A 25408-nucleotide genomic window follows, 5' to 3' on the forward strand; every position below is an offset into this window, starting at 1 on the left:
TAGTGTGAAATATATGCATATATATATGCTTACATACATAAAAACATGCCCACATATGAGTTGCATATAAAAAGTTCTATATGCATATATATAAACATACATATACACCAGAGATATATGTATATACATATATGCAAGATATATACATATATATACATACACAGCAACTCATACAAAAGATATTATATATAAACGTGTGTGTATATATACACATACATACAAAAATAAACTGACACAAGATTTCATATGGAAATAAAACAACAATCAAATGTGAATAAAAATAAACAGAAGATAAGTTCAAAAAGCTAAATGGGACAATTTTTAAAGCGATATGTAGAATTTATATATATGCTTTTTTTATTAAAAAAAAAAACAAGAAGGACAGAGTATAGATTCATGGTTTCATATGCCATTCTCTTTCATGCTCTACTCTGTGTACAGAAATTCATATGCATTTTTTTGGTATTTGCTAAATTAAGAAAAATTAAAAATAATTTATTTCAAATATCACTGAAAGACAGTGCACTGAAAACAAGCTACAAATTTACAAATGAGTTATGAAAGGAAAGTGATATAAAGTATATTACTAGATAAATGTAGAGGTAAAAATGAAGTAAGGGAAAAACGAGCAATGCTTCATATTTTCTACTGGTAGCCTCATGACATCATGTAATCAGTAAAGGTCTTATAGATGTTGGGTATTCCCTTTCTGGTGAATTTAACAAAGGATGTATATGGAGAAGTAATAATATGGGTTATTATTGGGATTGTTGGACAAATTGTTACACTGTTGAGATTCCAGATCTTTGGAGGTACTGAAGTATATTTGCGCTAACCTAGCCAAAACCCAAACTTTTGTTTTCTATTTTAATTTCACATTGAGTCATTTGTAATAAATTCTTACACACTCAGAAACAAGCATAAAAATGTGCATATAATTAAATTAAAATTAATTAGGTTAAAATGAACAATAAAAAAACTAAGTTAATTTTATGCTTATAATAAAAATAATAAAGACAATCCCAAGTAATTTTACTTTTTTTATATATATATAATTTTAGGATTACATTGTTTCAGTTCTTTTGTCTTTTTAAATATATTTTCACCACATTTCTTTTTCCATGCAGTTTGAAGGCAGGTGCTAACTCTTGCTTTGTGGTGGTGCAAGAGAAATAAAGCATATAAAAAGTATCATTGTTTTAAATTTTTATCTTAAACATGTCATGTCCTTAAAATAATAAAATAGTGCATACTTGTTTTATTTTTAAGAAAATTTCAAAATAAAAATGATCCTAGCATTTATGAATATAATATGAAGTAGTTGGAGACCTGTAACATAATAATCAAGAAGAGGTCATTCACTTAATTCAGATGAGAAAAGAGACAATTTGAAATAGAAGAATATATGCTGGAATCGGAAACAAAAGACATTACATAGGTGTTCTAGCAAATCACTTTTTATTACTAGTCAGTTTACTTAAGTATAAAATGGACAAGCAAAACAATAAAAAGTACTAAACACTTTTTGTGGAAAAGGAACTTTCAAAATATCCTCCAATCATGAGATTATGTAATATGTGGCATTTGGGTAAAGACATAAAAGTAAAGGATTTCAGTAATATAGTAGAATGTTGATGTTATTGATTAAATTTTTTACAATGGGAAATCCACTAAATTACTAAAACAACTATAAAGAAATTCTGATTTATGTTGGGAGCCATTTTAAAAAGTTATTTGTAAGGTCCCTTTTAGCATGATATTAATCTCTGAGATATTGAGGTAGGTTTTTAAAATTTATTTGTCTATATGTATATATAACCAAACAATTCTCTCATTCTCTGTCTCCCTCCCTCCCTTCCCCACTTCTCCTTTTCCCTCTATCCCTCTCCCTCTCCTTCTCTTTCTCTGTTCTGTTTCTCTCTTTTCCCACTTTCTGTCTCTCTGTCTTTTTCTATTTTTCTCTCTCTTTCTCTATTTGCCTTTCTGTCTCTCCCTCTGTATCTCTCTCTCTTACACACACACACACACACAGTCAAATGAATATAGGATTCCATTAAATAGGTATTTCCTATAACAATGCAGATTACAATCCATCTACTCTTTTGCATTTTGTGTGACTCTTGTACATGTATCCCATAGATCTGAGGGATATTTTAGGGTTCTCCTTATATTATGAGAATACCAATTGAGCATTTGTGCCATTCATTGTTTATTAATATATATTTTTTGTATTTCTTTGTGAACACCCACTAAAGAATATCATGCTATTCAAATTGGCAAATTACTCCAGGTACAAGATAAAGTAAATCAAACTGCACTAGTTTTCAGAATTAATTAACCAGAAAACTTAACCAAACAAAAAAAAGTAAATAAATAAAAGAAAACCAGCATTTTGTAAATTCCTTTTCAAGTGTAAAGCTTTGGTTTCTCTTATCTTAAGCTTGAAGATATGTACTCCTACACTTCTGCCTCAAATCAATTCCATTAAATTTAATTCACCAAGTATTTATTAAGCATTTTTTTAATGCATGATACACTGTCAGACACTGATAATACACAAAGCAAAAGGGGTAAAAAAGGCAGTTCTCTCAAGGAGTTTATATTCTATTGGGAAATACAACATTTAAACAGTTAAATTGTTATTTTGAGAAAAATAAAAACACCTATAATTTATATTTTAGCCATTTATGAATTACTATAGATAAAACTATCCATTGTATAGTGATCAAAGTTGAATAGTAAATCCTTTAGAGGCAGCATTGTACATGTGATTGAATTATAGGCTTGCAATCACATTTGGCTTCAATTTCTCACTTATTGGTTATATAGTCATGTAAGGTAATGTCTCTCAGATTCTCATTTTTGTTACCTGTAAAACTGGGATAATAATATTTGTTATCTCACTACGTTGTTGTGGGAAAAGCACTGTACATACAATAAGATATGGGCCTAAAGCACTGTGAAAAGTTGAGATGAAATGTCACTGAGCTCCTGTAAACCACTGGCTCTCATTTCATTTCTCTATTCCATTTTGACCTGATCTTCTATAAGATAATTTTATTTATTTTTAAAGCTTTTTATTTTCAAAATACATACATAGATAGTTTTCAACATTCAACCATGTAAAACTTTATATTCCAAATTTTCTCCCTCTACTCCTCCTATAAGGAAAGTCATCCAATATATCTTAAACAGATGCAATTCTTCTATATATATTTCCACACATCATGTAGCACCAGAAAAATCTGTTCAAAAAGGGAAAAATGAAAAAGAAAACAAAAAACAAACAAGCAATAACAGATAAAGTGAAAATACTATGTTGTGATCCACAGTTAGACCTAACAGTCCTCTCTCTGGGTGCCTAAGGCTCTCTCTATCATATCATGAAAATTTTAAAATGTACTTAATTCACATGTCATGTCAGGCCAGAGTCAGCTACAGGCACTTGAATGATTTTGGTGATTTTATTGCCAATATTTGATTTTCCATAATCAAATAAGATGATGGATTAAGGTGATTGTGAAAGCATTCCAACTGTCTAGACATTGGAGATTGAGCCAATAATGAAAATAGAATTATTATTGTTACCTACCTTGCATTTTTAAAATAGCACAAATACTTATCTCAAGCAATAGGAAGAGTTTCAAAATATATCAGTGCATTTTCAAAATGAATAGAAGATTTCAGGTGAAATATTACCAAACGCTTTGTAGACAGTTCTTTTTAATGTAAGTAATGAGAAAGAAAAGTCCTTTTTTAGCCAAGTATCATATTTTCTATTTCCTGGAGAATGTTACTGAAGGATAAGCTTAATAAAATGATTTACAAAAAGTTAAAACAGATGTCTATTGAAACCAAACAAATTGCCACCTAAAGGCCATTAAAAAATAAAAACTTAAGGAAATAGAGTCACTCAGTATTCTCTCTTCTAAAATGGATGGATTGGACTGAACTGGTCTCTCCTTAAATTTTATCTTCAGGAGGATCACTGCTGAACACCAGCTACCATTCCAAATCACGGCTCCTATATGTGGCTCCCACATATGCCACATTATCTATTAGCTTATTGAACCTAAAATTTGGCCTGGGCATCTCCAATTACGAAGATAACAGTATCTGTTTTAACATTAGTAAGACCAGGCACATCAACTATATCTACTGATACAATAATTTTAGAAAATAATTTTGTAAATGTACTCTGTTTTTCTATAATTTTCCCTACCTGTTAAAATATGCTTTGAATATGATTACCAGAAGACATTATAATTTTACTTTGAAATACAGATTTTGATCCTACCCTCTCTATTTTCTTTATCATATGAATGAAAAAAATATCACTGTGACAACTGATGCAACTTGCTCCCTCAAGGCATTCTTACATTCCAGACTTTCTTTAACAGTAACCTAATCAGAATGGTTTTGTGCTGAGCTTTGATCCTCAATGAAAGCAAGCACTGATTCAAACTGGTATCTTCCAGCTAGCAGTAGAAGTGGCAGCAGGAGGGCATACAGTGCCAACTGAAAGGTTAGCCACAGGGAAAGTCTTTTTTTTTTTTTCATTTTGGCATCCTATAGCTAAATACTAACTCTGTTCATGGGAGAGGAGATAAAAGACTTAACTCACTGACATTAGGTTAGCATGAGAACTTAAGTGGCTTTTGGGGGGCGGGGAAGAGGTTGATTTTGTCCTTGACAAAATACATAAAAAGAATATGGCGCATATGCACAGGGAAAGAGACCGATGTTTCATGCCTTAAAAGCAACAGATGTATATGTAAAACCCTAAAGTCACTGACCCATTAGTAACTCAATATAGACAGTACTTCCATCTGCTCTGTATGCTATTTCTAAGTTTCTCTATTTGAAATTAGTGAAGGATTTTCTATATATTGATGGCACTCCACAAACTAAACTTCACTTCCAATCAAGCAAAATACTTACTGATAAATAATTATGATAATAATAATAGCATTTATCTGTAACACTTTAAAATTTGAGAAAGCACTTTTCATGTGCTATTATATTTAATCCTCATAACAATTTTTGTAGTATGTGCTAATATTATTTCTACATTATGGATGAGGAAATTAACTCTATGAAAGATTAAATGACTTGTCCAGAGTCATTCAGCGAGCATATAACTTAGGTAGGAAAATGGGGATAATAAATACACCTATATCCAGGCTTATTGTGCAGATCAGAGTTGACATTTCAAAACACATACAACACATGCACACACATATAATATATAATATATAAATATATATATATGAGTATGTATGTATCAAAATATTAATATGAAATTATTTCTATATATGTATATCTATGTATTTATGTATGTATATATCTATATGTGTCTATCTATACCACACTTCAAATCGCTACATAAATTTTAGCTGGTACACTTATATTTATCTAGATCAAATTTAGTAAGCAAAAAGAAAAACCTCATTAAGAAACTATGGATTATTTGGTGATTGAAAATCAGCATTTTGTCTCATGTAGGAACTATTTATTTGAGCAACAATCACATCTACTGCATACCTGTAGATGAAAAAAAAATGTAACTTAATGAATCCAGGATTATATAACTAAAGGAATGAGCTGCTTCCTGATGACCATATTATTGTTACAGTCAAAATCTTTCTTTTCTCTCTCATTTCCACTTGGGATATGACATTTCAAAGAATATCAATACATCTGCTGTCTATGTTTGTTTCCTCTTCTTTATCTAACTCTTTGACAGGGTTTGTTTGTTTCTTTGTTTTGTACCCATCCAGGTTCAGTCATTCCATAGTTTTTTCTTCAGATCTCTTTCAACCATGATATTATTGAAAACAAAACAAAACAAAAACACTAGACATGGAGTCAGGAGATATATATGTGCAAAGGACCACCACTAATTATTTGCTGTGTGACCTTGGTTCCCACTGGCCTTTTTTTTTTTTTTTTTTTTTTAACCAAGCCTCAATTTCCTTATTACTTATAGAGGCATGGTAATACTGTACTGTCTGCCTCACATATTGTTGTGAAGATAAGAAAATTTCTCTATATTCCTTCTAAACTAAGGGAAATCATTGTAATGTTTAGATCTAAATATATAATTCTCTTTCCCTCTGCCTTTGTGACAAAGACTGAAAAAGAGAAAAAAAAAAAAACAATTCAGCAAAATCAATAAATATTATCAACCACATCTAACAACATACACCTACACACACACACACACACACACACACACACACACACTAATAAGATATATATTTATATATTTTACATGGGATAGTAACATAGTGGATAGAGCACTGAGTCAGAAAGACATTAAATTCAGCCTTAGACACTTACTGCCTGGGCAAGTCACTTAATTCTGTTTACCTGTTTCTTCATCAGCAAAGTGGGCTGGAGAAGGAAATGGCAAAGCAATCTATTATCTTTGTGAAGAAAACTCCAAATGGAGTCATGCTAAATTGCACACTACTTAAAATGATTGGACAACAATAACAAAAAATTATATGCATGTAGTATGTATGCTACCAATATATTTATTCATATATATAGGTCACAGTAATACATATTAAGGTACAGAGAAGTATTTGTTTGCATTGAGGCACAGATTCCCCTCTAGTAAAATCACGTATCTTTGAGGAACTTATACTTAAGTGAATATATGATTGATAGATAAATAGGTAAAATATTTGGTCAATATATTAGTTATCTTTGTTGAACATTTCCCCCCTTCTCTCTGTTTTTATCACAAGGAAAGGTTCAGAGGACAAGAGAGGTTCATGTTCAAAATGCAATATAATTGAAAAAAATTTTTTTTTCAAGTTTAAAAAGAGTAACACAAAAGTTTAATACAGATTAGATTTCATTTTTTTCCTTTCCCACTTCTGGGAGATAGATAGCATAATATTATTATGACTCTACTATAGATTTTATATAAATATATATTATATATATTATATGACTCAGAAATAAGTGAGACTTAATAAGGCTATACACTAGTTATGTGGTCAAGCTTCTATTCATACTTATATATGATGTATATTACATTTATACACACATATCTGTGATTAAAATTACACTAAGGCTTTTGGAGAGAGAGAAAGAGATAAAGACAGAGTGAGAGATACAAAGAAAATTTGATGTATATATGTAGGGAGAGATAAAGACAGTGATACATAGATATAGGTGGATGTGATTCAAATATAAATATAAAGATATCAATTAGTGGGTGATATTTTGATGATGAATCTCCATATATTCATCCAGGTTGATCTCCAGGTAAATGACCAATCAATATGTTACCTGCCAAGGTTTGAATTTTACTGACTAGGTCTTTCTTAGAGAATCCAGGGTCACTTCTGACCCTGTGTTTGAATTAAGTATTCAAGTTCAAATTCTATGATTTTCTCAACTATATATATATTTAGCCTATTAGTATGATTTTTCAAAAATTCATGTTATGAAACCATAGTTATATCCCTATCTCTTATGTGTTTAGTGCTACGCTCATCCCAACTCTCTCTCTCTCTCTCTCTCTCTCTCCCCCTCTCTTTTTGGAAACTATCTTTATTAAAATATGACTCACCCCTTTGATCTAGCAGGGTTACTACTGGGCTTATATCCCAAAGACATCTTAAAGAAGGGAAAGGGACCTGTATGTGCAAGAATGTTTGTGGCAGCCCTCTTTGTAGTGGCCAGAAATTGGAAACTGAGTGGATGCCTATCAATTGAAGAATGGCTGAATAAATTGTGGTATATTAGTATTATGGAATATTACTGCTCTGTAAGAAATGACCAGCAGGATGATTTCAGAAAGGCCTGGAGAGACTTACATGAACTGATGCTGAGTGAAATGAGCAGTACCAGGAGATCATTATATACTTCAACAACAATACTATATGATGAACAATTCTAATGGACATGACCCTCTTCAACAATGAGATGAACCAAATCAGTTCCAATAGAGTAGTTATGAATTGAACCAGCTACACCCAGTGAAAGAACTCTGGGAAATGAGTATGAACCACTACATAGAATTCCCAATTCCTCTGTTTTTGTCCGCCTGAATTTTTGATTTCCTTCACAGGTTAATTGTCCACTATTTCAAAGTCCAGTTCTTTTCGTACAGCAAAATAACTGCATGGACATGTATACATATATTGTATTTAACATATACTTTAACATATTTATCATGTATTGGTCAACCTGCTATCTGAGGGAAGGAAGGGAAAAATCGGAACAAAAGTTTTGCAATTGTCCATGCTGAAAAATTACTCATGCATATATCTTGTAAATGAAAAGCTATAATAAAATAAAAAAATGTGATACATACTTTCCTCCAAAATTTAAACTCATGCCCCTATAGTGACCTTAGCAAAGGGAGTTCTAAAGATAATAAAGGTATAATAAATCATTTGAAATTTTTCAAGCTGATTTCTAAATTTTTCACTACCTAATATTGTCCTGAATATAGTTCCTTAAAAAAATTAAATCCCATAAGGGCTTTTGCCCTGGATGATAAAATATTTTTTGTTTGTTAGTTCTTCGTTCCCTAACACAGTGCTCTACAAAAAGACAAAAATACTCAAGTGATTACTGTATTCCAGGCATACACATATACATACACACACTTGAGTATATAAAATATATATTGGATGTTTTCATGGGGAGGCATTTCTAGCCAAGAGGAGCAAGGAAAACATCACTTAAGAAAAAGTATTTGAGTTGAAAAACTATTGATTCAAAGGCGGGGGTGAGAAGAAAGTGCATTCTAGGCACATTGTTGATAATAAATATTTATTGAATGAACTAATAAATATTAGGATTCTGGGCTAGATATTTAGTTATAAATATTTTATTATATGAAATAATTACATATTTGACTATTATAACTAGGGCAAAGGCCTCATGAAAATATTAGCATAAAGCAATGAATATATGATAATCAATAACATATGACAATCAGTTTTAGTAGACATGGTACAGGTTATCATTGGAGTCAGTCTGAGCTTGCTGAATAGAAAATTAAGCCCTTATCTCAACCTTTCCATTTATTTACTATGTGGCCTTGGGAGGCAGAGGTTTCTCTTTGTCTTAGCTACTTATTGCAAAGTTCGAGTAATTAATTTCCCCCTGATTTTCAGATTTTCTCACCCTCTAGTCTACTTTATCCACAGCAACCTGGATAAGCTTTCTAACATATCATGGTCTAACACTCTTTCTCAACAACATATAATAGTTAATATGAAGTTCTACCTTAGTTTACTCTTTCAATGTCCAGTCTGCCTTTCTTGTTTCATTACTCTAATGGAATATTTTGTTCTGTATTCAACACTTCATTCTCTCCAACTTGAGCATCATCCTTTTATTATTGTTCTCTCATCATCCAGGTCTTTTCCAGTCTTTCTACTTCCTATGGTCCATAAAGCACAAAAGCAGCCCCCTACAAGTAGGAGAATACCCTATGTTAGAGTATAGAGATCACTCTTGGGCAAAAGTCTCTTGTAGCTTATGACATTAAATCTTAAATCCTGAGTTTAGTAATTGGAGAGGAGGTGGATTTCTTTGGAACGATTAGTGAAGACATGTCAGCATTATTAAAATACATATGAAAACCTTTTTATGATAAAATTATGAGAATTCCATTTTCTGAGAATATTTAGAATGAATCATAAAGAAATGAATTATAACTGCCTGAACTTCCTCATACATGTATGTCTGAACCTGTCAATCACTTCAGTTCTGCAGAGGAAACACAAATTAGAGGTGTCCCTCTGACAAGAAACAGATAGTTCCAATAGTGGCACTAACATTGAAAGAGGAAGAGAATGTAGAATGTTTGGGGCTGCCCTTGGATGGAATAGCTGAAATGTGGCAGTAACACCAGTGACAACTACTGATTAGAGAAGGTAGGCTGTAATGTTAGCATAAGAATCAATGTTCACCTAAAAGTAAAATCAATTTAAATAACAAGAAAGTAAATTGTATAAAACATAGAGAGAAAGTTCAGGAAACACAAGGACACGGATCACCCTTGAATGGTAAAGGTAGCAAAAACTAGGCAAGTTAGGAATAATAAAAAAATATAGCAAAGGGATATATAGGGCTAGAGAGCAAAAGGTTTACCACCCACAAAGTCAAAGGTAAGTGTAAAGTTTCTGGATCAAGAACCTTAGAAAAATCGAGGAAGAATAAAAAGGGCAGCTCTTCAGAGTCAATGTAGTAACACTGACTGACTGAATGGTGAGTGCTAGAGACTGTTAGAATAATTCTTTGGAGATGCAGAAGGTTTGTTGTGGCGATTCTGATGAAAGGACCTTGACTACAAATTCTCATGGGGCACTACAGCCATTTCATAAAGAATAGCATTTTTTCTATAGTAGATTTATTATATTAATCTATAAAGTTCTCTATAAACATCAGCTGCTTAATAAAAAATATTTCTAAGCTTCTATCTTGGGTAGTTGCCTGAGGACCTTGATTCCCTTTGGGTAACTAAGTCTTAAATAAATGAATATTTAGCATATACATGAATAAATGACAAGTTGATGGTGAATGGTCTAATGTGATTTGGCAGACATGCAGATTTCATTGGGGCCTAGAAATAAGGAAGTATAATTACCCACTGGAGGATGGTGGAATGTCTCAAAAAACAAAACAAAACAGCAAAAACATAACCTGCTTCCAGTAAAGAATATGTTATGTGTAATGAACACACTTGTGTGAATAGATTTAATCAAGAAATCATAGCCTTTTAGAGGTGGATGATATTCTAAAACTGAGTTTCATGGGAGAGATGTAATTTTTCCAAAGATATTTTGAACGCAGTAGATGAATTCAGAAGCCGAGCCACATCATTCTTCCAGTTGTAATTTACTGTAAGGGACTCAACATTAGCCTGTCTTTTATTAGCTCTCTGACATTTCATAAATAATTTCTGGCCGATAGGCCTCAGTTTCCTTCCGTGAAATATATTTCCAATGCTTTTTGAGGATTAAATGTGATTATTGTTGAGAGGCAAAAACAAAATGCTGTAAAGATTTATGCTATTTTTCATTGTCATTCTACCAGTTATTTCTTTTACACTGCAAAAATTTATATTAAGGTCTTAATTCCTTCAAGGAGAATCATCATTTTAAGGCATCACTCAGGTATTATGAAAATGAAAGACTTTTTTTTTTTCTTGGAAAAGAAATGTTAGACATTAAGGGCTATTACTTTGGTTATCAAGGACTCTCTTAATAGTTTGCTGCATAGGGTACCATTTGCTCCTCTTCCTAAGGTCACCTTTTTCTAAATACTATCACATGATTGCACTTTCTAAATTATTAAAATTTAAATAGTCATGAGTATTCTAAAGAGCACCTATAAGGAAACAGTAGAGATAACAGAATTTGCTGAAGCTATCAGTAAGGACTATACTTTGCCCATAAATTCTGATTTCTACTATTTTTATTTCTCAGATGAAGCACACATGCATGCTGATTATAACTAAATATGTCCTGGAGTAGAAATTGGGTACCATGATCTTAAAATCTTTCTCCTCAAGCACAGTGTAATCCCTAATATCTGTTATGCCACAGTTCTCTTTTATTGTCCTGACTCAGTTTCCCTAATTATTCTGACCCAGTCCTGCCTCGGTTTCTGTGCTTCTCAGTTCTGCAAAACCTCCCCTCCCTATTTATCAGAATACTTGATAGAACATCAGAATTCCTCTCCAATCCCAAGCTATTAAAATATCAGATACTGTCTTATCAAGATGCCTCTCCCCATGTCCGGGGTGCTTCTCCCTGATTATGTCATCCCCTCTCCAAAGGCTCACCCGGCCCTGTCAGAATCCCGTCCCTGCTCTCAGTACACTGACTCTGCCCCTGCCTCAGTCTACCCACTGTAGACACGTGTAGACATGTGAGCCACGTGTGTATATGTCAGTAAGAACTCTGATTGTTTGCTGGATGCTTGGAGATGATAGTCTCATTCAGCCCTGGGAGCAAACATGGATCCATTGGTCCCAGTATATCTCTTCATTGAATAAATTATTAAATACTCTCTAATCTCTGTCTTGCTCAGTTTCTTGGGCATTACAATATCTTTATAAAAATTTTGTGATCAAAGGTTTTCTTTTTTCCCATATAGGACTTGATCTTACACTTAACACTTTTAAATCATGCTGACAAATCAACAACAGAAACTTTTTACAGAATGGGACATTCTGATTTTTTGATGCTTTTCTAATTAATCAATTAATTAATGCAGTGGCCTTGTTTAAATTTTGGTATTATTGGAAATATTATTAATTATAACTTCTCAGTATAATTGCGAAAGAGGCATATTATGTTACCCTGTACTTTAGGAAAGAAAATAAAAACTACAATTTAGCATAATTCATGTGATAATGAGATAGTCTATATAGCTACATTTGACTATTTTCAAGGTGAGTGACATTAAGTAACATTGATATAATTTATGCCAGGGGTGATTTTTTTTCCCACAATGTAGTTACATAGTAGAGAAAGGGTTACTCATTAAAACATAATTTCAAAATTTTACTTTCAAGTTTAAATCAAGTAACATGTAAAATGATTTGTAAATCTTAAAATACTATATAAATTTGAGCTATAAGACATATTCAATTAATTTAAATCTATAATGTGAAACAACTTAATGAACTAACATGTTTTTCCCTCCCTCTTTTTTTCCTCTGTCTCCTCCTCTCACCTCTGTTCTCCCCCTCTCTTTTTTTCTCCTTGAAAACCATTGCTGCAATAGAAGTAAATTTACTATAAATGAGATAAATTTTGCATATAAAGTAAGGTACCCTTCTCTCCTTTTGCCCAATTTACTCTTAAACAACATTTATTTTATTTGGTTCTCCTCATCCCACTCCTATTCCTCACAGAATCAGATGTGATTGAAAATATTTGGTCTTTGTATAGCATCTTAAATGATTTGATATTGTAGACACCTTTCTCAGCCTAGTCATTACTATGGACCCTTTATCTGGAGAATGTCTTTAAATGCATTAAAAATAAAGTACTTATGATTACAAAAGAAACTGATTATACTGAAAAACTGTTAGCAAATTATGAAGGAAACAAGTTCATAGACTCCTAGCTTAAGAACAACTGCTTTATAAGATTACAGAATTTTAGAATGGGAAGGGATCTTGCACATTGATTAATCCAAAACGTTTATTTTGCATATGGAGTCTAGAGAAATTAAGTCTCACAGTTGGTTATTAGTGAAATAGAGCAAAGAATGCTTGTCTTTTGCATTCTCAGTTTGATATTCTATTCCTTCAATACTTTTATTTGTTATGATAAGTCTTTATAGTACTCTACGGGCAGCTACAAACTCTAACGTAAAAAAAAAAATTTCTGTAGAATAGAGTTCAAACTTGGAGTTGAAAGATACTTCTCTCTTCCGTGTGTTCCCCCTAAGACTTTCACTTTTGATCTAATATCTTCCAATTCTTTCCAATGATTTATATATGACAATATTTAAAATTCATCATACTGAAATCACTCATCTGTATATGTACATTTTTAAAAAATCTTTTACTTTTATCACATTACATTTTATCTTATCTTGTTAAATTTAACCTATTATTTAACCCTGTGAAAATATTCTTACAAAATAATTATATCAAAACTATATATGGTTACCCAATAAATATCAAGTTTAAATACTATTATTATCTAGGTTCTCCTTCTTTTTTTCCCCCAACGATGAAGTTATACAGAAAGTTACCTGCCTTGTTAAAAAATCCAAGAACATACCAAAATCACAAATCATTGCATGGCCAATTTATATCTGCAGAACTTTTAATCATACTTTTTTTTTTGGTTTTTGTTTGTTTGTTTTGTTTTATTTTTGCTAGAGGAAAGTAGACCTAGATTTTCATGTCTTAAAAGTGTCAGTGAATAGAATGCTATCCCGGGCATCAGGAAGATCTGAATTTAGTCTGTCTCAGACACTTGCCAGTTGTATTTCCCTGGGCAAATAATTTAATGTCTGTTATCCTCAGTAGCCCCCATTTGTAAAATGCTAATAACATTTTCCTAAGAAAGGAAAATCAAGTGATATAGCATATTTAAAGTTCTTTGGAAAAGCTTAAAAATCTGCATAAATACTAGAGTGAAATTAAATGAGGGTTCTGCAAAATAAATGGATGTCTATAATATTGTGATTCATTATACTTACTGCATTTATTTAATATTCTCCATAAACCATCTTAGCTATTCAAGTTCTTATCTACTTATTATATTTAAGAACTTTGTCTGGGAACAGAATCATAGAAGTACTTTGTGATCTTACTGATTGACATGAATGACACTGCCTGATGAAGGTGAAAAACAGAAACAAAACATAGTTAGCTCCTCTTACCACTCAGGAAGAGACTTTTAACATAAAGCATACTCTAACTCTACGAGTGGTTCATTGAGTCAACATCAGCCATATATCAGAATAATTTACTCATATAATTATCACAAATTGAGAAACAAATTGAGAAATAAAATTATTTGCTAAGAGAGGATTGGATATGAAACTAAAAATAACAATGGCTTAACTACTTTGAGAAGTCTAAATTAGATTGATCAATTCCTTCTCCCAAACCTCTCTCTTGACATATATTTCTGATTGCAAATTTTATTGTTGTCTTGTACTTAGGGCCCTTCTAAATTCATACTTCAGAGATTTTCTATTGTTACCCAGATATTTTTTTAATGACTTCAAGGATAGATTTCAAGCAAACACATTCATTTTTGACTTATTAAATGGCCAAAATTGTGATAAGTGATGGGGATAAAAATACAAACAAGATAATTCTGGTCCTCATGGAACCAACATGTTTTTGGAGGAAGATAATAAGGAGAAGCTTTAAAAGAGCAGAAAAAAAGCAGCAAGAGTTGAACTCTGTCCTGGTTGGTATGATTTGGAGTTTGTGGCCAGAGAGTTTTAGAGACTGTTTCTAGACAAATGTTCTCAAACTCAGTCTAGTAAAATATTTCAGGTTTGATTTACTTTTTTAGACCAGAAAATTTTGAGAATTTCCAGTGCAATTCATATTGGCACTTGCTTGACAACTTCTAGTTTTAGAGAGTCACTGGATTAATAGAAAAGTAAATAATTTCCATAGGCTCATACCAACAGTAGATGTCAGAGGCTGATCTTCAAATTATATTTTTGTGCCATCAAAAATGTATTCTCTGTTCACTGAGCCATACTGCTTCTTGACTGAAATTAGTGTTCCTGTGACTATTATAATTTTATCAATAGTAAGAACAGATGCCATATAAATTTCTCTTTTTGCTTCCTTGAATTTTCAGAGAGACATGTTTTTGGCTAGCAAATTGGACTATGTCCTAGTAAACCCGGTTTCTATCAACCACTGTGACTGTCTCACTGAATGATTTATGAAACTGTTGAGATTTCAATCACAATACATCCAGTTTAGGGATAGCCTTGGATACTGAAGTGAATACAGATTTTACACGACTGTGAAATTCTAGTCAGTTAAGCCACTTAATAATTGTATGAATTTGGAAATACCAATTAATTTCCCTGAAGCTGTTTCCTTATCTCATAAATGGTAATAATAAATAATACTTAAAGAACAAACTTCCCAATGAGACTCAAATAAAATAAAAAATATATAAAACATAACATCAATTTAATCTGCTGCCTTTTGTTTGAACAATCACCTTCATTCCCTTATTCTACCTTTAACCAAAACCTTGTATTTCACCTCTAAGTCCCTGGCTCTTAATATGTGAATTTTTTTTGTTTTTATTTTATCTTATCTTGCCAGGAATCAGGGTCTTATAGCAGCACTTCCTAGCTATCTCTATAATTACCTCATCCCTACCCTTCTTCTAACTCCCCTTTCTCTTTTTATTGTTTTCCTTTCCCCTTAGAATATAACTTCTTTGAAGGCAGCAAAAATGTTTTAAAGATATTAAGTGCTTAATATACATGTTATCTATATTTCTAAACATAAATCTGCTATATAAATGTTTTTACTATTTTGAGCAATAATAAATTTTCCAGGGTGTTTTAACTTCTTCCATTATTCCTCTAGCATAGGTGATACACTGCTACACCACACACACATATTAGACAATTTATTAATCAATAACATTTTTGTTATTGATTAATAACAACTCAGAATATTTTCAGCTACCTTGTTAAACATTATACAGTTCCTGTGCACAAGTTACTCATATTCAGATTTGGAAGACAGGATATAAACAATTGCCTATTTTAATATACTTTATGTTATGATATAGACAACTATAGGGGACAGTGCAAAAAAAATTCTAATCAGAAAGGACCTATATTATTTATTAGAACTAACTGAAGTTCTGTATTAGTATGATTGGTCAGACCTGAGTAATTTCCTAAATGTCTAACTTTGAAATTATAATTTTCGGTTGTGTCTTATAGCTCCTTGGTATGACAACATTACTATCAAAGTTCCATTAAGATAACACAGGCAATAGTGGAAAGAGTGGGGTGGGCCAGGAGAAGGGAGAAGGATAGAGTGGTGAAAGGTAGTGAATATGAATACAATAAAAACAACTCAGAAATTCTTCCATGTAATACCATCTAAAGTCACTATTCTTAAAGCTGGCTTTCATATCTTTAGTGTAACAAATATAATGGAATAGGAATATTACTTACATGTCTTAACTATAAAGGGGTTTGAAGATAATTGAGTTGTGGTCCATCAAATAGCCTTCCTATAGTAAAGCAAGCCTTCAAGCTAGTATGTTGGCCTATTTTAACATCCTATACTATTAAACTGCCCTAACAGCATCTTAAAGCACCAAAATAATAATTCACCAAATCTCCACATGTGGTATGAAAAGATTAGACAAGTCTTAAGCAGGCAGGGATTTAAATCCTGGCTGATAATACAGTGGTGAAATTATACACGGTAAAAGCAGAGAAGAAGGGGTAAGGGTTTAGCAAAAAGGAAGATTTAATCTGGGGACAAAAACCTTCATAATAAATCCAGCCTTTCTATTCTGGATGATTATTTCATAAGCTGGATCTTGGGCTGTTGATCTCTTAAACTGATTACTGAAAAATGTATGCACTTTTAAAAACAGTCACTGACTGACTTGCATTTCAGACAGGCTTCCCATCACTTTTTCTTCCTTACAAATATGAAATTGCATAATACTGTTGATATTTTCAAATAATACAGAAATCTTGAAATTCAATTTGTCAAAAAGCTGTGTAATTTTAGTGTACAATAACTACAGCATATTTGAGAAACCAGTGATAAAAGAACACACTGAATACCTACACAGAAGAGACCCAACTCCAAAAGATATGATCATTTGGTCAGAGTAAGCAATAACTATGGGGAAATATTTTCTCAATAGTTTGGCCAAGAATAAAATAAATCAATTGAGTTTCCTTTAAAATGACCACTTTGTAAGAAGGCAATAATGTCAGGTTTCTTGAGCTGTTATATTTTCCTTGGCAAAGTGGTTTATGTGGTTTTAGCAGCCTTAGACTATAGGAGGTGTTTTAAACCCCAAAATGTTTTTAAATGGCTAAAATAGCAGTTTGTGTTAACAAAGACAGACTATAACCCATACATAACCATTATTATGCATAATGTTATAATTTATTTGCTCTAACTTTTGTGATTAAAAAACTTCAGATGCAGTGCTATTTATTCAATTGAATTGGAAGAGTTTAAAATATATACACACACATATATATGCTATATATATATAAATACATATATGTGTATATATTATGTATAATATAATATATATATTTAACATAATATAATATATAACATAATATATATACAAATTAGATATAGAGACAAAATTATATACATATAAAATTATATATAGTGTATATGTGCACATGTGTATAGTCTCCTAAATATTATAGTTCAATAATAAATCAGTAAAAATAATTATATGAACATTAACACAGGTATGTGATGCTTTAGAAATGATTACATTAAAAGATAATTAAATCACCAATAGGTATAATGTTCCCTATGTATAATTTTAAGCTGAGAGAATTCAAAGAAGCAATGTTATTGCTAAAGCTAAAATGTAAATAACATTCCCAAATTCTTGTTTTTTAAAATTAATTTAAATTATTTTTATGTCAAGTATCTTTAATACTTCTCTAATATTTAACTGTTTTTTTGGTTTTTATTTTTAAAATTAGAAGAAAAAAATAACATGAATAAGCCATGGGCTGAGAAAATCATAGATTTAGAATTAGAATAGTATTTTCATCCACCTACCTCATTTTAAAGATGAGGAAGCTGAGCCTGGATATTAAGGTAAATTGCCCAAAGTTCTACAAGTGATAAGCATCAGATATGGAACTTTTTGATTCTGGGTTCTATAATTCCAGAGCCAAATGGAAGAGAATAGAACAAAATAGAGCCTGTATTCAGTGACCAAAACGTCACTCAGGCTATGGCCTTCTGCTGTCTTCCATTATTATTGACATTGAGCTCCATGATTGAGTAAACATAGGTAAATGACAAACATTGTATGGTGTCAAACAACAGGCTGTTCACAAAGGATAGCTGAATTAAGTTAAATCTTGATGAAATTATTCACAGTGCTTGACACATAATATGTCTTTAATAAATGCTTGGTGATTACAAAACCAGATTTGGAGGACATAATTATTTGTGAATTTGCTTAGATAACTTGACTGGATAATTATTAAATCCTACATTTGATTTTGTATTTTGTCATCACAGGTAACTATAATCTTAGTGAATCCAAATGGTTTATAACTAATTTTGTTGTTACTATGTTAATATTACTGTTTCCACCCAGATTCTTATTGTCTTCTTCATATTGTCTGTATCATATTGTTTTTTAATGGGCAGGATCATTTCATATAATTTTCTTGTATTCCCCTCAAAAAACACAGCACAGTACTAATAAAAAAAAGGTCTTCCAAAACCATTTGATGCATTTAATTATAATGTTATTAATTTTTATTTACTTGTTTTAGTTTTAATATACAATAGTACTAGGTAACTCATAATGCTAAACTATAGTAGCACAACACTTTATCATGGCTTACAGGAAAGTGGGGACCTGAAAAAAATACAAATAAATTATAAAGTCTAGCTGGGCCCACCAAGCCTTTAGGACTGGCCTAGAATATATGTCTACTGTCTCAGGATTAGCCTGCTTATATTCAGAGAAGTCCATGACCCATACGGCTACAGAGCAATTAAGTTTTTAGTGAAAGTCTTAAGAAGCAAACCACTAGCATATGAATATAATGGAATATCATTGCCTCTAAGAAATCATGAACTGGTTAATTTCAGAAAAGCCTGGAAAGACATGAAGTGATGTTGAGTGAAGTTAGCAGAACTAAGAGAACATTGTAATTGTTATTGTAAGAGAACAATAATAAAATTATGTGATGATCAACTGTGATAGATTTGGCTCTTCTCAATAATGCAGAGATTCAAGGCTATTCCAGTAGACTTGGGATAGAAAATGCCATCCATACCCAGAGAGAAAACGATGAAAACTGAATGTGGATTAAAGCATAGTAATTTCACTTTTTATTGTTTGTTTGTTTTCTTCCTCATATTTTTTTTTCCTTTTGATTTGCCATTTCTTGCATAACATGACAAATATGGGAATGTGTTTAAGAGCACTGTGTATATTTAACCTAAATCAGATTATTAGCTGTCTGGGAAAGGTAAGGAAGGGAGAAAAATTTGAAACATAGAGTCTGACAAAGATGAATGTTGAAAACTTTCTTTAATGTATTTGGAAAAATAAAATACTATTCAGAAAAAATGAAGAAGCAAATCACTAATTTATAAAAGAGTGCTATGCTGTGCTGGCAGACAATACACCCACATTGATAAAAATCACCTAGCCCTGGATTATTGAAGTAATCTGTTTATCATCATCAGAGCCAAGCAAATATCAATTTAACATAGAAAAAGAATACTGTTTAAAAGACCATTTGCTTATTTTCTGACAAGTACACAAGCATATCTGGCTAATAGCTCTTCTGCTGAAGCCAACAAATCACATCAACAAAATTAAAAACTATCATTATGTTTTTCTTATGAAATAAATAGGCAACTTACCACAGTAGATAGGGAGCCAGATAAACACTTGAAAAACTGGGTTCAAGATCTGTCTCTAACATGTCTTGGCTGTGTGACAGTGGGCAAATCACTTAACCTCTCAGGAAGAGATGAATTATAAAATGCAGACATGGTAGTTTCCTCACCCAGTTACCATTCCTTAGTCTTATGCCACAATATACTGTAATTGCTTGATATCAGAGAAGAAAGCATTGCCATAGCATCTCAGCTTAGAAAAATAAAAGAATATTGGAAGCTGGGAGTTTTCTTTCTTAAATCAATGAGCTAGACTCAAGATCTTGTCTTTAAAAAGCTTGCCTTTAAACCTACATCTTTTAAAGAGCAGCAGCATTACTTCAATAGTAGCAACATTAAAATTGAAAAGGAAGTTCCTTAGTCTTAAAGTGGAACATCTGTGTTCGTTATATTTCATTAAAAAAAAAAAAAAAAAAACATCGAAATTAGATGCAATTTTCTTCAGCCACCAACAACCAGCCCTGGGGAAAGTTAGAAAAATATCAGGGCAACAAATGTGCTTTGCTAAGTATAGAACTCATGTCATGCTCAGGGATTGTGACTTTGAAATTGAACATAATGTTAGAGATTTGTGTTTTAAAATTTGACAAATGGGACAAAACCATCTCTTTGTAGAATTTTCCTTGACATGCTTCTAGGGCATCATTGAATTCCCTCAGGGCAATAAAAGGCATAAGAAGGAAAGAAAACACATATTTTGACTCAAATTATTTTTTATCAAACTCTTGTTATTTGCAAAATAATTCAAGATATTCTACTGTTAGATAAGCAATCTACCAATCTTATATATATAAATGCCTGTCCAAAGTCTACTCACAATAAGACTAAGTTATGTCTATATAAACAAAATTAAGTGTTTAGATAAACTATGCACATATTTAAAACAATGAAAAAAAAACTGATAACAGATATCTTGAAACACAGTATTTCCAATGAATTGCTTCAAGCATTTTTATTTTGGTTATGTAGATACTGTTCAGTTGACATGCCCCTATCATTCAGTGGTTTCCAACATTTCTGTTATTTCCACAAACAAGGCTTTATTTTTATTTTTCTCTACATACTTTGAGTTTGATTTTATTGGATTTAGAGTTTGTGTCAATTTTAAAGTGAGGTCTTAAGTCATCAGGTTCCAGTATTACCATTTGTACCACATCTTAAAATTAGCCTAAGTGATTCTGAATTTCTATCACAAGTTCCTGGAAGAATTATCAAGTCACTTGCTCCAATAACTTTATCATGCAGTGTCATTTTTAACTGTTTAATAATTTCTTTTAAATTATCTTTAACTTACCACCTTCCAAAATGATTTGAGATGGCTCATATCAAGTTTAAAACAAAATATAACAACTGGGAATAGGAACAGTATGAAGATCATTAAAAAAAAAAAAAAAACACTGACTTGATAGGTGATTAATACAACTTTCAGTGAACTTGGTGAAAAGGGAAATAAGCAAATTTTCAGAATTTCATTTTCTGTAGAAAGTTGCATATAAATTTGTCTAGGATTAAATTAAATAAATTTTTCTCATGGGCTCTCATAGAAAGAATATTGGATGACACAATGTACAATATTTTCAACTATTTTTTTTACAAAATAACTGAAATGTTCATATGAGCATTTCAAATATTGACTCTATAAAGGAAAAGGGCATGACATTAAATTGTAACCCAATGAAGACATCTGTGAAGAATTACTGTGTACAAATACAAATTAAATATAAAGATGTAACAAAGAAACTCTAAATGAATGCATGGTTTCATAAACTCTAGCTTTCTCAAACAGTACTTTTTTATTTTTTAAGTGAGCATTTGGTAGGTGATAAACTGTAGTGCCTAATGACTAAAATCTCTAGCAAGTATTTGCTGTATGAACTTATTAATTATAAATCCTGTTGATAAACACTCTCATTTATTCCATAACCATTTATTATGTATCAATTAGAAAAACTAGGCATTGTGCTATGTCCTGTGGATATAAAGACAAAAAAATCCAAAGTACTATTAAAAATCATTTTTGTGCAGAAACCTACCTTTTTATATGATAGAATATTATATATGGTGATTAATATGATATATTAACATAACATAATAATAGATATGATACATGGTGATTAAAATAGCTATATAAAGGAAATATTTGGACATTAAATTAAGCAGACTTGTAAAGAAGCAAATCTTTAGAACAAAATGCTGGAATACATACTTCTACAGAGATAAGGGGTCATCAAACATGATCTGAGTGAAGGAGATAACTACATTGATGATGCTCATGGAAATTTCATTTAAATAGTTTAAATCATAAAATCAGAGCATAAATATTGCAATTTGTTACTTATTTTTTAAACTACCCTTTTATTTAAAAACACTACCAAAAAATGATTTAAGTATCTTGCAAGGAGAAATTGCTTTTGGAAGACAGCTCTGTATTGCTGTCTCTTGCCATACTTACATTCAGGCTGGGTGGCCACCTTAATAGGATGAGAACTCTCCCCTGGTCCCCGTTCATTATAGGCCACAACTCGGAACGTGTAAGTTGCTTCTGGCTTCAAGTTTCCCACAGTAAGTTGAAGGGACCCAGGCTGGGATGTATTCAATGCTCGCTCCCTGAGAAATAATAATGCCACAGAAATGTTACACTTAATCTATTAAACTAGATTTTTTTTTATGTGGGAGAGAGAGCAAAAATGTGTAAGAGGTAATGTAGGAAAGATAGGCAAAAAAACAACAACAAAAAAAAGAAACAGCTTACTCACTGAATTCTGACTTTGGAATATAATTCTAGGATGAATTCTAGCATAAACATAGTTTATAGCTACCTTCAGGAAGGTAGTTGACTGTTATCTTTTCTTCATAAACCCTATATTCTAGAGATTCTTCTTTGGACTTCTTAAAATTTCCATTGCAAAACATCAAAGAAACAATGAGTTATTCAAAGAAAAAGCAAGACTCAGAATATAAACAGGGAGATGAATTTGGTAAATATCCAGCTAATGAGATGAATAAAGGTTCTGATAATTCCACAAATCAAGCCTTGCTAGCGTTTCTAACAATTTCATTTTCTCTTATTTCAGTGTCTGTGTTTTTTTTTTTTGGTAAAGAGTTCATATGTACACTAGTGCCAATGATTATTACTATTTAAAATCCTTAAATTCAGCCAGTGATGGCATGAACATCTAATTAAGTAAGGGAAAATAATAATATTTATTTCTTCTACTCTCAGGTCACATTTGATCATCAGTAAATTTTTTCTTCTTTTTTTCTTGTCTGTCAGAATAATTATAACATATAATGTATATTGATAATATGCTAATATATTTTATATCATGATAGACATATTAGCCAAAGTCCTGAGACTGAAGTGGTCTAGTATTATTCCCATTTTACAGAGGATAAAACTAAGGCTCAAAAATCTGTTTGTGGCTCTCCAAAGTCACTCAACTAGGTAGTGCTGAATTTAGGGTTAAACTTAGAATAGAGAGGTATCTAGGAGAATACGAAAAGGAAGAGGTTCCTTAAAAAATATCTCTCTAATGCTTTCTATTAATTAAAGGTACTTTGGGTTATTAATCTCCAGAGTCATAATTAGAATGGGGTAATGTTGGAATCCTTACAAAGTGTTAACTCATTAGAGTTGATAGAGACAATAATTATCTAATTTAGCATGGTTCAGTATGATTGATCTCATCCTACAAGGAGATGTTATGGGCCAGAAGAAACAAGGTACTAAATGGAATTGAGGAGACAATGTTTAAATCTAGTTTAGCATTGATTTAATCATACAACAAATAATAGTTTCCCAGTGATATAATGATTGGTGTTTACTCAGTGGACAGCATATAAGCAAGAAGCTCTCAGGGCCAAGGAGCGCTCTGGGAGAAACAGAAGCCCACAAGCCCTCTCTCAGAGGCGGAGTCAGATTCATTCCATCTTCTGCCTTTGTGCTGGCTGGAGGCTGAAGAAAGCAGAGGCAAAGGACAAGCTGCAAGAGCTCTTGAAACCAAGCAGAGAAAAAAAACTCTAAGAAAGATAACTGGGCCCAAGGAAAGAGATAAGAAATAAACATTTGGATTTTATCAGATGGCTGCATTTGGAGTGATTATTGATCTGAACCAAAACTAAGGCTGCCTCCAGAAAACCTCCCAGAGAGAACCATTATATCATATAAAAGAAAAGAATACCACAGGGTAATATGAATCTTGTTTAAGGGTGCTAATGTCTGGGGACCATTGCATGCTGACTCTTAAGAAAGTTGATTCCCAGGCTATTTACTCCTTAACTGAAGGGTCTTCTCTTAGTTTGCATCATAAAACATAACACTGATTTGTGGCCAAGCTTCCAGTCACCCTCCCTAACTTCTCATAACAGTATCACAATTCTAAGACCTATCTCCTCTTCTTTTGAAGTCATTGCTGGATGCAATGCAAATCAACTTCTTTTCTTCTATTTAAGAGTCTTAGAGAGTTGTCTGGGTCATTGAGTAGTTAAGTGATTACTCAGAGTCAAATAGACATAATGTTCCAGAGACCAGATTTGTCCAGATTTTCTTAACTCCAAAATAAGCACTTTATTCATTATAAGATATTGCTTCTGTTTTTTGTATAAGTTAATGTTAATTATTTTGATCAGACTTTATATTATTTTTCATTTGCTACCTTGTAAGAAATGCATATATTGATGAGAGGGTCAATTTTGGAGCATGGGTTATTGTGAAAGAAGGAACATAAAAGTAGAATGCTAACAGTTGGAGGAGCATTGGTCAGCAAAAACACAGCATAAGGTACTCTGGACCTAGATGATGAGTAAAAGAGGTGGAATAAGGATATGGGGAAAAAAAGATCCAGAGATATAAGATGGTGCTAAAGACAAACTTTCTGTACCTAGAAATTTGCCCACAGGTCCACTGATGATCTTGTGCTACTTTTTGAGGTAGTCAATGCTTAAGATTCACAAAATATGCAAATATTCAAAGTCCATAACCAAGAGTTAATTATATCGAGTCTCCATAAGAAAACATCAGAACAAATGTTATAGGGGGAAAAAAATCCAACAAAGAGATAAATTATTTTATAGTAAATTTATTTATCTTTAATACACATTGCTTTATGAATCATGTTGGGAGAGAAAAATCAGAGCTAAAGGGAAAACCATGGGAAAGATTAAAAAAAAAAAAAAGAAACAGAAAAAAGAAGTGAACATAGCATGTGTTGATTTACATTGTGTCTCCTTAATTCTTTTTCTGAATGC

At 31.8% G+C, this 25408-nt stretch overlaps 1 protein-coding gene across 1 annotated transcript in view; it reads right to left on the reverse strand.

Moving 5' to 3' along the window:
• The window catches only part of DCC (DCC netrin 1 receptor), a 1389687-nt gene that overhangs the window by 393276 nt on the left and 971003 nt on the right, over positions 1–25408 (reverse strand). Inside the window, exon 9 of the mRNA XM_031946063.1 lies at positions 22614–22768. Within this exon, the coding sequence (XP_031801923.1) occupies positions 22614–22768 (155 nt within the window). The remainder of the gene's footprint in view (positions 1–22613; positions 22769–25408) is intronic.

This window comes from Sarcophilus harrisii, chromosome 1 (assembly GCF_902635505.1).
Source record: "Sarcophilus harrisii chromosome 1, mSarHar1.11, whole genome shotgun sequence".
In the NCBI taxonomy this organism is placed as follows: Eukaryota; Metazoa; Chordata; class Mammalia; order Dasyuromorphia; family Dasyuridae; genus Sarcophilus; species Sarcophilus harrisii.